A 17110-nucleotide genomic window follows, 5' to 3' on the forward strand; every position below is an offset into this window, starting at 1 on the left:
AAATCTGAATTATTTTGCTGTTGATGACATGGTTTGCATGCTTTTAAGTCTCACTATGTTGATAGACAGGCCTGAGTAGCTCCTGAGTAGCTGGGATTACAGTATACCACCATGTCTAATCTCGTATACTTTAATGTTATTAACATGTTAAATTATCTGAGATACACCATCTTCAAACAATACTCGGATAACTTTCAATCTCTCAAGCTCTAGCAAAATGCTCTCTGGTTAAGAGAAAGGTAAGAACAGAGCAATTACACCTTTAGCTGTATTTGTGAGATTTGAATTATGTCCAAGTTGGCATCTGTAGCTATCATCAGAGTGACAAAGAGCCCTTTGAGCAAGTTCAGCACATTCTCTGCAACATGTAAACACACTTCACTCAGTAATTCCATTCAAACTTGAGCTGCTATGTTCAAGTATTAAACGGCACCATTAAGGAAAACAAAACTAGACTGGGGAAACACAAGGGGCTGAATCTGCAAATAACTGAGTGATGCTGCTGGTGGCTCTCCCAGGATACAGTTGAGGTGATACCATGTGGGCAATTTTTCTTCTATCTGAAAACCTGGTCTATGAACCACCAAATTTTAGTGGTATAAAATTTGAATTTTGAGCTACAGGGGGGATACAAAGTGAATAAACTATAATAAATAAAAATTTTAAAAAATTAAAAATTTAAATTTTGGGCAACTTTACCCGTGTTATTAATTTTGGGTTTGGTTATAGAAACTAATATTCTGTAAATAATTTTAAAAAGAAGTCACACTTATTTTAACACCAAACAGAGACAAAACAAAGTTGGACTGTGTTACGGGGGCAGAGAAAATGCAGGAGATTAAGAGACTTCAGTCTAACTGCAGCAAACAAATGGCAATTACTCAAGTCTTCTCCTTATAGAAACGTAGCCATGTCTATAATAACTATGTGTGGGTGGGTATATATATATATATATATATATATATATGCGTATGTACTTTATAATAAAAAGTAAAACATTAGGCAAAAGGGACTCATATGTAACTGAAATAGTGTGGCATTTAGATCTTAGCTAAAATATCCTAAGGCAAAGAAATTTCAGCAAACAGTAGGTGTGGACAAGGAATCTGTGGAAGTGAACCCCTTTCAAATACCTGAATCATAAAATGTCCAGCTCCTTATGCACCCATCCAAGGGTAAAGAGTCCCTTGGATGACCAAAGTTCATCTTCACTAAGACTGGATAATACATTAAAATGTACATATTTAAAAGGGAGGACGAAAAAAACTGTAACAAGTGTTGTTCAAGATTCTGCTATTCTTTCTGGGAAAACAGCAAAGGGTGGAAAGATAAATGAAGCAAAGGGTGACCAACTGCTGTAGTTAGCTGGGTTTCAGAAGAGCGACCTAGAGGCTGGAGAGACGGCTCGGCAGTTAGAGACCCTCCCTGCTCCTGCAGAGGACCGGAGTTCTGGCTCCTATACCCACAGCTAGTGGCTCACAAATACCCTAGGAGCAGCTCTAGGGAGCCAATGGCTCTGGGCTCCAAACACACCTACACTAATGTGGCATGCAGAAACACATGCACACGCACACATAATTTAAAAATAAAAACAGGGACTTGTTGTGAAGGATCAAGGTTTCTGGAGAAAAAAATTATGGAAGTGCCAAAAATATCTGTTGTAATTTTTATCTATTTTCCCTGTCTGCTTCATGAGAATGACACCAAATAAATCTCTTCTATAACCAACATAAAGCAAAAGAAAATTTAAAGACTAATAAAAGCCCAAAGCATCCACTTAGGCAGTAATAATTAATCGACAAAATATTACCAGAATCTAGAAAGATCACATGTTCTGCATGCCTTATGGCAGCTAGTAGCAGCCACAACACCACTGAATGCAACTCAGTAAAACAGAGCCTCCAGACTGCATTAAAACAAACAGTACTGAAGGACAGCATTCAGTCCTATTTGAGTATATGAGTATAAATTATCAGTACTCATGCAAAATAGTAGGCTTCACATGGACAAAAAGCTAGTTTAATCAAAATTTCAGGAATGGAGTTACAGACTTCACTAGTGCATCTCAAACTAGTAAATAACACAGTGGTTAGCTATAGGTAACAGAAAAGTCAGCAAGTCATGGGGTCTTCTGATTCAAAATTAATTTTGTAATTCACGGTAACTAATAAGTTGATTTTTTTTTATAATACAAACACGGGATTAGTATAACATAGAGCTAACCCAAATAGTACTCCTAAAACTTAAGAGTTGCTTGGTGTCTATAGTTCTTTGCTTCGACCTTATAAACAGGAGACAGGTAGCAAGATGGTGCAGCTAGTAAATGCACTGGCCACCAAGGATGATGACCTGAGTTTGATCTCCAGGGCCCACGAGGTAGAATGACTGACTCCTTTAAGTTGTCTTCATTTCTACCTGTGCTGTGACACATGCACCATACCCTACACATACATGTGTGTGTAAGTATGTAACCTTAAAAACAGCAGAGAATTATCAGAACATAGATTGTTTTCTGACTCCATCCATTCCATCAAAAGCTGGAGGCACAAGTATTCTAAGTAGCTATTCTATAAGAAGTCAGTGTTAATGTTAATTTTTCATTCGTCACCATTATCCTTGATTCTATCTATAAATTTTTTATCACTAACACATAGGACCACATATAACATCAAGCTGTTACACACTTGTACTTGTATTATTTGCTCAGTGTGTAAAGTAAACATAAAATGGTACAGCCAATCTGAAAAATAGCAAGTTCCAGAATAGAAAAGATGACTTATTAGCTCCCAAAAAATGAAAGCTTGCATTTATACCACAACTAGAACATAAATGGTCTCAGCCACTTTATTTCTAAGTCAGAAAGAAACCCAAATGCTTGTCAGTGTGTGAATGCTTAACCTGTGGAACACCTACACATGAATTTCAAATAGAAGCAAAAGGGACAATCTACTCCAAACATGTAACAGCTGAGCCAATTCTCAGGAAATGACGTAACAGCTGGGCTAACCCTCAGGAAATGATGTAGCAGCTGGGCTAACCCTCAGGAAACGATGCTGAGCTCAAGACTACCTAAAAAGGCTAATTCTACCTGCCAAACATTCTCCATAGGGTTTAAATGAATATTGTGTTGATTTTAAAATCTTTGGATTTTTGGACTTTCAGATTAGGCCTACTTATTCTACAACCCAAAATAACTGAGTGAAAGTTACAGGCAATCTGTGTTATTAGGACATGTTGTTGTTCACTGATCTCATAACATAAATAATGATTCTAAAATTAAAGGGTTAGCTGAAATGAGCACCATCAGTTTACCCTTACCAAATCTACGGTTCAGTGGACAGGTGTTAGACATAGCACTTCACTTTCTCCCCAGACTGCCTTCTTTACTTGGACTATGAAGAGCCTTACCGAGGTCTTCCCAAAATTCTCAAATCTCTTACTTGACCAAACATACTGCCAGCCCTAATCCCATTAATTTGTAAATTTCTTCCTGAAACCTGACTATCCAAACTGACTTCTGAATGAGAATCTAGGGCATCAAGTAAGAACTGGAGGAAACACAGATCTCAGGATCCTCCCAAACTCACAGTAACACTTTCTGCATTCCAGCAAGATTCCCTTACCAGTTCCCACATAGTCAAATTTATGAGTCATGGTTTCTACATTAGACCCTTTTCAAGACTCTTTTAATTTTATTTTTTTAATTTTTTTAATATTAATTATAGTTTATTCACTTTGTATCCCAGCTGTAGACCCTTCCTCATTCCCTTCTAATCCTGCCCTCCCTCATCTCCTCCCGTGTCCCTCCCCCCTCTCCAAGTCTATGATAGGGGAGGTCCTCCTCCCTTTCCATCTGAAAAGCATCTTAAAAATTTTACACTGATGGAAATTTCTAGTAACTAACACTGAACTTTACAGTCTGATTTTCTTTAATCAGTATACTTACACCATATCTTCATCTAAACTACTTAATCCCAAAATGTTTGACCAATATTTTATGGAGAAAACAAGATCTTAAAAAGAGGGACAGGATGTACAGAGATAGCTCAGTGCTTAATTATGAGCATATACTGCTCTTCCAGAGGACATGTGTTTGATTCCTAGCATCCATATGACAGCTCACACCTGCCTATAGCTGCAGTTCCAGGAAACTTGATATCTTCTTCTGCCCACCATGAATACAACATGGTATATACACACACTTATATACATGCAAGCAAACTCATACACATAAAATTAAAACTTATAAATGAAAACTTTTTATCTTTTATTTTTGGTTTTGTGAGACATGGTCTCTACATAACCCTGGCTGTCCTGGAATTCACTATGATGCTGGCCTTGGATTCACAAAGATCTGCCTGCCTCTGTCTCATAAAAGCTGAGGTGTGCACCACCACATCAGCTAAATTAATCCTTGTTAAAAGAGGGGCAGAACTCAAAAACAGGTTAGGCCAATTATTCAAGGCAACCCAGTTTAGAGACACAATCTTATTTTGATCCCTTCACCTTCTATAATAGACTACGACCTTGCTAAATGTTAATGCCAAATATAAGTCAATAAAATGCAAGTTTCTAAGGCAGTCTTAAATAAACCTGCCAGAAAGTGGCATCAACAGAATGCTCATCATAACAGCACAAAGAACTATGACCAAGTCACCCAGACTCTGATTTTTTTTAAAAATGCCATGTGTGCTGGATAGTTTTGTATCAAGTTGACACAATCTGAAGTCATCTAAGAGGAGGGAACCCCCATTAAGAAAATGCCTCAGAGCAGGGCACAGTGGTGCACACCTGACATCCCCACACTCGGAGAGGCAGAGGCAGGCAGATCTCTGTGAGTTCCAGGCCAGCCTGGTCTATAGTTGAGTACAAGACAACCAAGGTTACTCAGAGAAACCCTATCTCAAAAAAAAGAGAGAGAGAGAGAGAGAGAAATGCCTTAGTGAGCCAACCTGTAGGGCATTCTGTTAATTAATGATTGATGAGACAATTGTGAGTGGGGCCAGTCCTGGGCTGCTGGTCCTGGGATCAAGCCATTGACAAGTCAGTAAACAGCAATCCTCTATGGCCTCTAGATCAGCTTCTGCCTCCAGGTTTCTGCCCTGTTTTGAGTTTCTGTCCTGACTTCCTTTGATAATGAACAGTGATGTGGAAACATAAGCCAAATAAACCCTTTCCTCCCCAAGTTTCTTTGCTAATGGTGTCTCATCACAGCAATAATAACCCTAAGTAATACAGTATACAATACTGTTATTTTCAACTTTTATCTGCCTTGTTTTCCCTGGAAAGAGGCGCTATAAAATCTACAAAATAAGATGTAGCGGTGTTCAATGCATTGTTGGCTCCGACAAAATGAATGAGGGGAACAAAAACAGTTGGGAGACAATAATTTAATACCTGATTTATACAGATACAAAGTTGGTTTCTAATTATACAGCTTAACATGACTAATAAGAATTTCTTTAAGGGCCATACACTGCAACAATCTGTAACATTTGAAAAATAAAATCGAAGACAAAATAAATTTAGCAAAAAATCTCCCTGAAGACTACCATTTTCTGATGCACAACAGCACTTTCACTTTATTTCTAAATAAATTAAACAACTGGAGTTACTTTTTGTATTAAGAAAGAATCTAGCATAGTCCAGATGGGCATATACTTTGCTGAGCCCAACCATGATCTTGAAGTCCTGATCTTCTACCTTCTACTGGACAGTGGTAGAAAGTACAATGTGCATCGGTTTGTCTAGAGTCCTACTGCACTAAGTGCCAGTGAGGAAATGCTAGGGCAGCACTCCACCAGCAGAACTATAGCCACAACACTTAAGAGTCTCTTTTTAACAGTCTATCAAAAGAACTTAAAGGCAAGTATTTAATTAAAGGAGAACATTAAGGGGTTGGAAAATAGCTCAGTGGTTAAGAGCACTTGCTGCTCTTGCAGAGGACCTAGGTTCAGTTCCCAGCACAAACATCATCACTTACAACCATCTTTAACTATAGGAGATCTGGTATGTACCTGGTACACATACACACATATAGGTAAAACATTCATACACATAAAAATATTCTTTAAAAGTTAAATCATATGTTTAAAAATAACTAAAAACACAAGCATAAATACAATCATAGCACATTTAGCATCGGTGGTAAAGAGCATATGTACTTACTTTCTGAATGAATTTCTCAACACTTTGTACCACATGTTTATAGAACTGTAAGAAAAAAAGAAAACATGATTTTGCAAAATCAGTTGGCATAGATTAGAATTCTCTGCTAACCACAAGCTTAAGAAGCACTCCAAAAGACCATTAAAATAATAAACTTTAGTCAAATTTCTGTGATTCACATCATTCACCTGTATAGGAAAGTAGCCATTACATTTAATTCTTTAAGTAATCCTTTGAAGGACATATTACAATGAACATATATAAAGTGTGTTACATTAACATGAAACAATTCCAGCTGGTCAGGACAGTACATGCCTGTATTCCCAGCACCAGGAAGGCTGAAATAAAGTGATCATGGGCTGAGGCCAATCTCAGCTACACCCTAAAAACTCTGTATTAAAAACTGAAACAAGCAAAAATCTTTATGACAGCACACTTTGACAAGTTGTACTGACAGCAAAATAATGCACACTGACAACGATGGTTCTTTCCCAAAGAAGAAGTGATAGTGTCCTATAGTGTCATTTTAATGCCTATCAAGAACAATACTAGAAAAAAGTAATCTACCAGCAATACATTAATAAATGTGATAGCAATATATTAATAAATGTTTCAACTACAGGCAGAGGGAAGAATATACAATGTTCTATTAAGTCATACAAAATGAAATGATCCACTATCAATTATGAAAACACTTAGAAGACTGATGTACAACCTGGAAGTAAGTAAAATAGAAATTATAAATAACAAAATTTTAATATGTCAACAGCAATGCCATGATTAAAACATTTGTCTTGAAGAACGTGAATTATACTTCTAGTCTCAAGACTTCTGCTTTATAAAGGATAACTCCTGCATTTAGATTGGGGAAACATAAGGACTAAAGCCATAACATTGAAATGTATACTTGGTTGACTGTAAGCATATTATAGCATAAAAGTATCTTATCCAAATGAAATTCATACATGGGATCAACATACTGTGGTTTGACTGCTTTCTAAGAAAACGTCTGCATTCTTAGGAGATTCATATACAAGTATAGAGGGACTGCTACTATTAATGACATCTGGAGCTCTCAAATGAATCAGCCAGGAAAAGAAAAACAAAAAGTGTGTGTGCGTGTGAATCCCCTTGATGTTGGCCAAAAGTTTAAAAGCGATATAGAAAGCAGGTATGGTATAAAGGTTACTGAGTGACAGATTCAAGGGGTAAAAACATAGTGCTTACAGGAATATACAACTTTTCAGAACTAGAATTATCAAAAGCAGCAGTAATACACCAAACACTACAGTACACTGTAAAAAATTATTCACTCTCAACTGACAAAAACCCCAATTCAAACTCTACAAACAACTTCCTGTCTGTTCTCTACTGACATCTGAAAATAAGACATAATGCTAGAGCCTATACTTCACCGAGTTTTTAATTTAACAAGTGCCCTGCTCAACAGTTTCATGAAATATAACAATAATTTTCCAGGCTAGTACTGAAGTTGTTAACATGCACGTTTGCATACTCTCAGAACCATGATCCAAAGAATCAGACCATACTGGAGATAATGTAAACTACAATAAGCTTATGCAAAGGCCCATCAGATGTGCTTTAAATAATAACAACAATAATAGTTTCCTTTCAGAATTCTCAGGCTTAAATGTGCTTGTCAGCAGCTTTATAGCTTATCTTTTTTTTTTTTACATAAAAACATGGGGGGTAGATATAATAAGATACTAACTATAAATCTGATACTAACTATAACCCTGAACACACACACACACACACACAAAAATAAATAAAAACAAAAGCAATGGTGGCTAAGGATGGTTCAGCACGTAAAGGTGCTTGTCACATAAGGCTGACAGACAATACCTGAAAGTTTGTCTTCTCATCTCTAGGCAGGTGCATGGCAAACACACACACACACACACACACACACACACAAAATTTAGTTTTTAAAAACTTTGAAAGAATCAAGCAAATTTCTCCTGATAGTAATCACCAGTAATTAGGAATCTGTTAATATACTGCTACTATTCAAAAGATAAAAAAATGAATAGCTGGTATGTCAAGTTATGGCTAATGTTTCAATCACTAAATGTTCACAGGTTAGTACCTACTTGGTTAGAAGTAATCATTCATTTTCAAGATCCTTGCTAGAAGGAAGTCTTAGACCAGAAGACAATAAATTATGTATTCTGAACTTGAAAAGACTTTGTAGACAAGAAGTTATGTGTACTTCTCCAGAGAATCAAACCATTTCCCCATGGTTTCAGAGTCTAGATGAGTTAACACAGCTCAAAACTCACTGCATCACAGCAATGACTTAAGTCTGTCCTTTCCTAAAATTCAAGTATCTTATACACAACAAAGCCCAATTATTTTCCATAATGATTCATTTTCAAATTTATATATAATCAGTGAGATAAAAACTAATACACTGATTTTTACTTAAAAGTCTTTTATCAACTTATATTTACAATTTTTCAGTCAGTGTGACAAATACCAGTGTCAGAATACTTTCTTTATGACCTGGCTATATTCAAACTATCAGCTGCCCAAGAAAAGTATGAAAAATGCTTATTTCAAAACTTGTAAAAAAGTGTTTTGTTTTGGCTTTAAAGGATTTTTTTAAGGCTTGCTTATTTTATTTGCTGTGTTAAGAGTGCACGTCTGTATGTGAACCAAGTGTGTGTCCACTGGCCTTGGGGTTGGAAAGCACTGAATCCTCTAGAACTAGAGATGGCTGTGAGCCGGTTGTAAGCCACTGTGCTGGTGATGGGAACCGAACCCAGGTCCTCTCTGAATCCAGTATATACTCTTTTTTTTTTTTTTTTTCAATGCAGTTTATTCAGGAACATTGAACAATCCTCGGACCCCGGGGAAAACCAGCCCACAGCTTAAATAGCCTCTGGGTAGCCAACCCAGGCGTGCCACGGGGGCAATGCAGATAGGTCCACATACATGGAAGCAAGCCAGATCCTCAGCCTTAGCCAAATGTGGAGTTGTTCGTGACAGAGAGCACTCACCAACGGGAAGGTGGAAGGCAGAAACCAGCTCCATCTTTAAGGCATAGCATTCCGCAGCTCTCTACAGTTCCCCCTTTTTGTTTTAGACGCATCAGGCAAGAGTAGAGGTCTGATCTCTGATATTAGAAATAAATTGGGACTTTGTACAGATGTTCATTTAGGTGTCATCCACCCAAAGAGCATCAGACCCGTCCGATACCTTTTTCTCAGAGGCGGGACCTGGGGCATCAACCCGCATGCAATCAGACATGCTCTTCTCTGGGTCCAAAGCGGCTGACCCTGAGTGCAGTGCTTAGCCTCGCATCCTGAGCGTATCATTAACCACTGATCCTCTCTACAGCTGGAATCTACATGCTTTTCAAAATGTGTTTTTATGTAAATGTGGGAGTTTTCAGGTGGCAGATTTCTTTTCCACAATGAGCATGTATTAATACCATAAAGCTGAAGTAAATATTTAAAATCTCTAAAATCTATTCCTTTAAAATACTAAGGAGGGGCTGGGGAAACAGCTCCATCTGTAAACAAGCCTGAGGGCCGGAGTTCAGGCCTCAAGCACCAGCATAAAAGGCAAAGTGTGAAAAGACAGATGCAGAAAGGACAGTTGTAACTGACATTGAGTGCTTCTGTCCTATTCTGTTCAGAACATGTTTGTGCATATATACACATATATTAAGCAGATACTATGTTTTCTTTATTCTAATTCTTCATCATATGTGATATAGATTGAGATAACAGATGCATACTAAGCCACCTACTCTAAAATATAGAGTGCATCTGCAGTTATATGTGGGATACTATATTAGTGGCATTAACCTGGTAATTGTTTTCATTTGGAATTTAAGCAAGAAGGGATGTGATTGTGTTTGTTGACAAGGAGTGGATTAATCTTGGTTGTTACCTTGACTACCTCTGGAATCAACAAAGACCCAAGTTGTAGGGCACACGTATGAGAGATTTTCTTCATTGATGTTAAAGCCTACTTCTTTGGGATTCCAACACAGACTGAAAACTGGCAGCTCTCTAGGTAGCTTCCAGGAATCCAGCATGAGACTAGGACTGCTAATACATCTAGTCTCCTGGAATGAACAACTACCAGACTCTTGGCCTTTTCTGTCATGAGATGGCCATTGTTGGAGTACCCAGAACACAGCCTACTCTAATAAGACCTATTTAAATAAATAAATAGAATCTCTTGTTTCTTAGGGAGCCCTGATTAGTAGTATTTTCCTGTTGCTGTGACAATATCCTAATGAAAGCCAACTGAATTCAGATCCAGGTTAATCTGTGATGATGGAGAAGATAAGAGAAGCAAAAGCCTGAGACATTCAGTCTCTCTCTCTCTCTCTCTCTCACACACACACACACATACAAACAAACACAGTTAAAGCAGAGAACCAGGGTTCTCAATGCTTAAAAGTACTTCCAAACAAATTCAGCATGAGTTCAATCCTCACACCCTGTGGTAGAAGGAGAGAAAGCCACACATTCACAAGCACACGCTTCAGAGTAACAAAAATTAGCACTTTAGTAGCAGCAGCAGCAAAAAATGACGATGCCAGCTGCTACTCAGTTCCCTTTCTCCATTCATATGGGCCAGAATGCTAGGCAGGGGAATAGTCCCATCATCCAGAGTGAACAAGCCTTCCTATCTCAATTAAATCAATCAAGGTGAATTCCCCACAAGCATGGCCTCAGGCCCATCTCCCAGGTGCTTCTACATCAAGACAAATTGACAATTTAATACTATACCACAGACTGTCTCAAAAACATAGGGTGGGACACAATGGAGCCTCTTAACATTACAGGACCCTTTACTGTGTGGCACACGTATATACGTATTCATTCTCTCTCCATCTCTCTCTCTCACACACACAATAAAAGGATTCTTTGCTTTTAAAGACACAAAGTAAAATTTCTGACTCACCTTAATAGCTTTGATGGCTGCTTTTGTAATCTGGGTCATTTTTGCTTTAGAAATGGGTGGTTTATAGTCATTCAGCGAATATAACTGGTGGAAAAAGAAAAGAAAATATTAAATATATTACAGTGCCCCCAAGCAACCATGAAACTACTAGCATTCCCATTTTCATATTCTCATGAAATATAAGGGTCATGTTAAGAAAAAATCAAGCTCAGCAACATTAACCACAGGGAGCAGAGAATTATAGCCAGGTATTACCTCATACTTGCTTATTCATAATCACTAAGTCAGAAAAAGTAAGAAAAAGAATGTAAAAACTTAGAATCCTTATACACTACCAGTGCAAATGCCAAATGGTGCAGCAACATTGAAACACAGCTTAAGAGCCGGCAATGTGGCTCAGTGGGGGAAGCTGATGGCCACCAAACCTAACAACCTGAGTTCATTCTCAAAATCAACATGGTGGAAATAGAGAACCAATTCCTTGTAACAAGTTGTCCTTCCACAGGCTCACTATGGCATACACACACAGACACAACACACACACTAAATGTAAAAAAAAATAAAATAGAACAGCATGACCATTAAAAATGGTCACCATGTGATGCAGCTAATTCCACCCCTAAGTACACAACTAAATGTGCTAAAAATAAACGTTCACATTAAAGTGTACGTCCCTGATGCTGAGCATGGTGGGAGATACCCTTAATCCCAGTCCTTGAAAGGCAGAGGCAGGCTGTTCTCTGTGAGTTTAAGGTCAGCCTGATCTACATAAGCAAATTCCAGAACAGACCAGCCAGAGCTTTATAGTGAGACTCTGCTTCAAACCAAAAAGAAAAAAAAAAAAAGAAAGAAAAAGAAAAAGAAAAAGAAAAAAAAGCAGCAGCAACAGCCCGAATGGCATGAACTGCAATAGAATGTATGATTTTGTATTAAATGAACTGAGAGCTGTAAAAGGAATCAGGATCCTTAGATATAACAAGAATGAATCTTGGAAGCTTCTGGGAGAGCGATGAAGTACCTCACTAAATTGCCCATGTTGCCTTAGCCTGTTCAACAGTTAAGATCACAAGTGCATGTCACCAAGTGCCTGGCCCTTGGAAATACTTCGCTAAGAAAACTGAGGACGTAGCTCAGTGGTACAACAGTTGCCTGGCACACTTGAGGCCCTATGTTCAATTCTAGGAATTGGGGGATGGGAGACAACTAATGAGATTAACATTCTTTTGAAGGTGAAAAAAATATTCTAAAGTTAATTGCAACGATGGTCGCACCATGTGGTGAATATACCCAAAGACCATATTGAGTTGTCTGACTTCATATGTGACTTTTATCACAGTAACCCTTTTTAAAGCCAGGCATGGCAAAGCACAGCTTCTAGTCCAGCTTTGAGCAAGAGGTAGATGGGTCTCTGAGTTCAAGAAAAACCTGGTCTACACTGAGTGTGCCAAACTAGCCAGGGCTATACAGTGGGACTTAAAGAAAATGGGGTAGTAAAGGGAAAAAAGAAATCAATAATTAAATTCAAGCTATCTAATGTTTTTAAACAATCTGCCCATTGATCTGACTTAATATTCCTCATATAATACTCAGAGACATGGCATAAAAAAAAGTAAAAATAAAAAATTAGAAAAAATAGAATGAATTTCATTTAACTATGGTTAAATGAAAACTGACTAAAAATTCCATCGCATTCAGTGACACTATAGTTAAGACAGTATTTAAAAGTTTACACTCTAAGCTATGACCATCACAACATAGACCACAGCCTAAACCACTATGCTTCCCCTGGAAAACACTTAATGAGAACTGCATGCTCTCTTAACACATTTATAGCTCTCTTTAAAAGTAAAACAAAAACAAACAAACAATACACCACTTCCACCACTCCTTACAGCAGTCAAGAACCCTTTGAGCAAACAAAGCAAAGCTGTGTACGGGAGGGTCTGGCTGTTCAGCATCAGCCCGTCAGCCTCCTCTCATATATTTATAGCCCCTTGTTCTGGGCTCATGCTCTCTTCTGAGGTACTGCTCTTAAGAGATCTGTTCTCTTCTATTCAGATACTTTCTACCAGGGACTTCCCACTAGTTAATGTGTACTTTTCCCCTAAATCACCTAATGAGGAAAGGCTTCTGTAACTCCCCAGTACCAAACTTCTCTTTATGTTTTCAATGCCTCACTATTCACCTTTGAAGCCATTAAATTGCCAGACTGGGTCTAATATTTGATTTTTCAAAAGTAACTGCTACACAGATAATGGTGACTGACAGTAATAAACAACAGGTTTAGGTACCTTTAACGCAATTTAAGGTATTAAGTGGCTGATACACTTAACTGTGATGCAAACAGAAAGCAATCGAAGCTTCTAGTTAACGTCACAAACACCCTTTCTGGTCAGTGCCCTCCAGGGTCACGCACGTGTTCATTATATCATCTCACCAGAATACTACAAAGGTTGATACTACTATAATACTACAAAGGTTGATTCCGAGTATGGCTTAGGATATAAAAAGGGAGGCCTTGAGTCATTTGGAGACAATATCCACAGAATAAAGTTGTTCACATGTGCAAGGGGTGGTGGTGCACACCTTTGATCCCAGCACTTGGAAGGCAGAGGCGGGTGAGTTTGAGGGCAGCCTGGTCTACAAAGTGAGTTCCAGGACAGCCACAGCTACACCAGAGACCCCATGGGGGAAGAGAGGACGCTGTTCTCATGTGACACTTTACAGGTTTCTCAGGAGAGGTCAAACTTGAACCTGGCACCATTAAACTCCTAAGATCGCAGGTGCACAGTAAATATTCCCACAGCCTATTAGACAGAACCCTTTGGACACACCACATTCTAGAACCTCCAGAACCAGCTAAAAACACGCTCTTCTATATTGTAGCAGTTATTTCACTATAATGACAAAATGCTGACCAGGAAGGCCACAGTGTTTCGACTGTATCACATCTGTTGAGCCCTACTTCTATTAGCAAGACACCAATAAACTGTACTTGAACCAAAATAACCAAATTGTATGATAAAAGAACATATAACAAAAGTCAACCTTTGATTTTGAGTGATAATGAAATCTGAGATGGTCCTTCCTCTTTTTGATAAACAATGTAATCTCACTAGAGAGCACCGTCCTACCCTCCCATGTACTGAAATTCATCACCCAATTTGAACAAAATGTATTCATACTATTTCAAACAAAACTTTAAAAAAACATTTAAAAAAACAGTCCTTGCTGATTTGATCAATACTCAACTTAATACCAGAACTTATTATAGGCCAGGCCCCAGAACCATCAACAGACATCTGGTTATACATCAGTGCAGCTTATTATCTGTGCCTTCAAGGCTGCTGACTCTGACCAAATGAATTTAAGAGAAAGTATGAATCTAAAACAAGAGTAACTAATTCATCTTTTCCCAAATTATCCTTTTAGGCCTTTGAAAACACAGATCAGTATCTCTCACATCTCCAAAGACATCAGAAACCAAACAAAAGTTCCTGACACTCCAATCTTGACACTTTCAAGACTGCATACTGACCAGACATAATTGCTTCTTCCTCTTGTTCAGAAGACAATGACTTTCACAACAAAAAGAAGTAGGAAAGCAGAAGAATCAATAGGTAAGAGATGTCAGCTTCTAGAAAAACAGAAACGAGCTAGTAACTAATGAAACAAGAAACCCACAGCCATAGCACACACATAAGATATAGCCAGTGTACAAATACATCCATTCAGTCTCACTATTAAGCAACAGTGGACAAACAGCCCCACCTACTACGGCAACAACTAGTAATGTCTAAAACTCAACCAACGGTGGTATAAAAATTTTACTTGGTGACGTGAAGGTAAGTGCTAGAAGAACTTAAGTGTGAAGTGAAAAACATTGTTCTTTGGGGGAATCAAGCTTCTTAGAGTCAGAGCCTACAGAATCACTTGTTTATGTGACCTTGAAAATTGTATTTCATTATTTTTATTCTAGTCCACTTGAGCACTCACGATTTCCACATTTTGTCTTCTACAAAATTCTTAAGTCCCAACCTCCACCATGTCTATATTTAGAAATAGGCTCTCTTTGGAGATGATTAAATGATATCATATAGATAGACAGCTCAACTCTAACAGGATTACTATCTCTCAAAACCTAAGTATCACATAGCTTTTGCTCACACATACACATTTCTTTCATGCACCCCAAGCTCTTTCCGCACCTTACTACTCCCTTTCTCTGTGAGAAAGCAAGTATCCATCAGCCAGGAACATTTTCTCCCAGGAACTCAAAGTCAGCACCTGCAGTCTTGATTGCCTAGTCTCAAGAACCATAAGAAGGTAGGTGTGTGAGGGGCTGGAGAGATGGCTCAGAGGTTAAGAGCACTGTCTGCTCTTCCAGAAGTCCTGAGTTCAATTCCCAGCAACCACATGGAGGCTCACAACCATCTATAATGTGATCTGATGCCCTCTTCTGGCATGCAGGTGTACATGTAGACAGAACACTGTATAAAAAAAAAATAAATATTAAAAAAAAAAGAAGGTAGGTGTGGTGGTGCACCCCATAATCCCAGGGAGGCAGAAGCAGGAGGATCTCTGTGAGCTCAAGGCCAGCCTGGTCTACAAAGTGAGTCCAGGACAGTCAGGACCATACAGAGAAACCCTGTCTTGAAAAACAAACAAACAGCAAAAACACAAACCCATAGGAAAAAAATTGTTTAAGACACTATAAAAATGGGTTACATGAAACTTTCCTACCAAGTAAAAGCATGTAACCGTTACTAGTAAATCAATTAGAGCATTGGGAAAAAGAATAAAATATAGTCAAAGCTGTTATGCATATATGTCCTCCAAATTGAACATTCTCTCCAATAAAGGAAGAAGGAGATGGATCCTCAAATAAGGGAACTCAACAGGCAAGATTCACACAAGAGGTTCAGAAAGTTCATGAAACATAGACACAGGAAGCTCTAGGATGCAAGTTTTATGAGCTTGCACCCATGCTGAACACGCCTTTCAATTGTGTAGCTATGTGTTAGTCATCCTACTAAAACTAACCCTAATAACTTAACTAGTTCATCCAGCTAAATGGGTGGAACTCTTTCTTTGGTTTGTCATCAGTGTCCTATCTGAGATAAACCAATATTTATACACTTCTCCCCAAAACAGCCACAAAATGCAACTAGTCCCCAAACATGGGCTAATATAACCAAAAGTGAGATAAAAAGGAGAAGTTGCACAGCCCCTACAATGGATGATAAAACAAACAAATAAAGCCAAACTCTCTGTGGGTGAGAAATCCATGGGGGCAATCCCAATTTTTTCCCAATATGTGGTAAAGGGCATGCCTCCTTGTTGTAGTGACAACTGTGTTCCACTGTGATGAATAACAAACGGAATAAAAGTGGAGCCATTTGAGTAGAGCATCTTTTGGAAAAGGGGTGGATGTTCCAATAGCTATCGAGCCGTAGTGGCCGTTGTATGGTCTTTGCTTTGGACCATTAGTCATGCAACTGAGGCTCATCTTTCTGTCTTCAAAGAACATGTACTGAAGAAAGGAATTTTAGACAGACAGACAGACATATGGCTGCTATCTTATTCTCTGTATTGACCTCTAATTTAGCATACAAGCACACAAAAGAAAGCGGAAAATAAGAAAGGATGACATGAAGGTGTTGATCAAGTGTTTGTTACAGCTAGTGAGACACTAGAAAAATACAATCCATATCTATCCTTAAAAGCCCTTACCAGATAGAGAAGACTTGTTACCTAGGGCAAAAAAACTGAGCATAAAACTACAACAGAAGATACTCATTAAGAGTCAATGAGATGGCTTCTTTGTAAAGATGCCTGCTGCACAGGCTTTCACCTAGAATTTCTTATACCCTGGATCCACATTTAAGAGCAAAGCTGAGAACTAATTCCATAAAATTGGTCTCTACTCTCCACACACTTATCAAGTCTCAAGCATCCTCACTAACCCACACACATATATCACAAACATACACAT

At 38.3% G+C, this 17110-nt stretch overlaps 1 protein-coding gene across 9 annotated transcripts in view; it reads right to left on the reverse strand.

Moving 5' to 3' along the window:
- Scaf8 (SR-related CTD associated factor 8) overlaps window positions 1–17110 on the reverse strand; it is a 195343-nt gene that overhangs the window by 155704 nt on the left and 22529 nt on the right. For all 9 annotated transcript variants that reach the window (XR_009588012.1, XR_009588013.1, XR_009588011.1 and 6 more), the window contains 2 exons: window positions 11116–11199; window positions 6169–6213 (listed from right to left, as the gene is read on the reverse strand). Coding sequence is in view for 3 of the 9 variants with exons in the window: in XM_021648990.2 (XP_021504665.1) it covers window positions 6169–6213; window positions 11116–11199 (129 nt within the window). In the remaining 6 variants the exon portion in view is untranslated. The remainder of the gene's footprint in view (window positions 1–6168; window positions 6214–11115; window positions 11200–17110) is intronic.

This window comes from Meriones unguiculatus, chromosome 20 (genome assembly GCF_030254825.1).
Source record: "Meriones unguiculatus strain TT.TT164.6M chromosome 20, Bangor_MerUng_6.1, whole genome shotgun sequence".
Taxonomy (NCBI): domain Eukaryota; kingdom Metazoa; phylum Chordata; class Mammalia; order Rodentia; family Muridae; genus Meriones; species Meriones unguiculatus.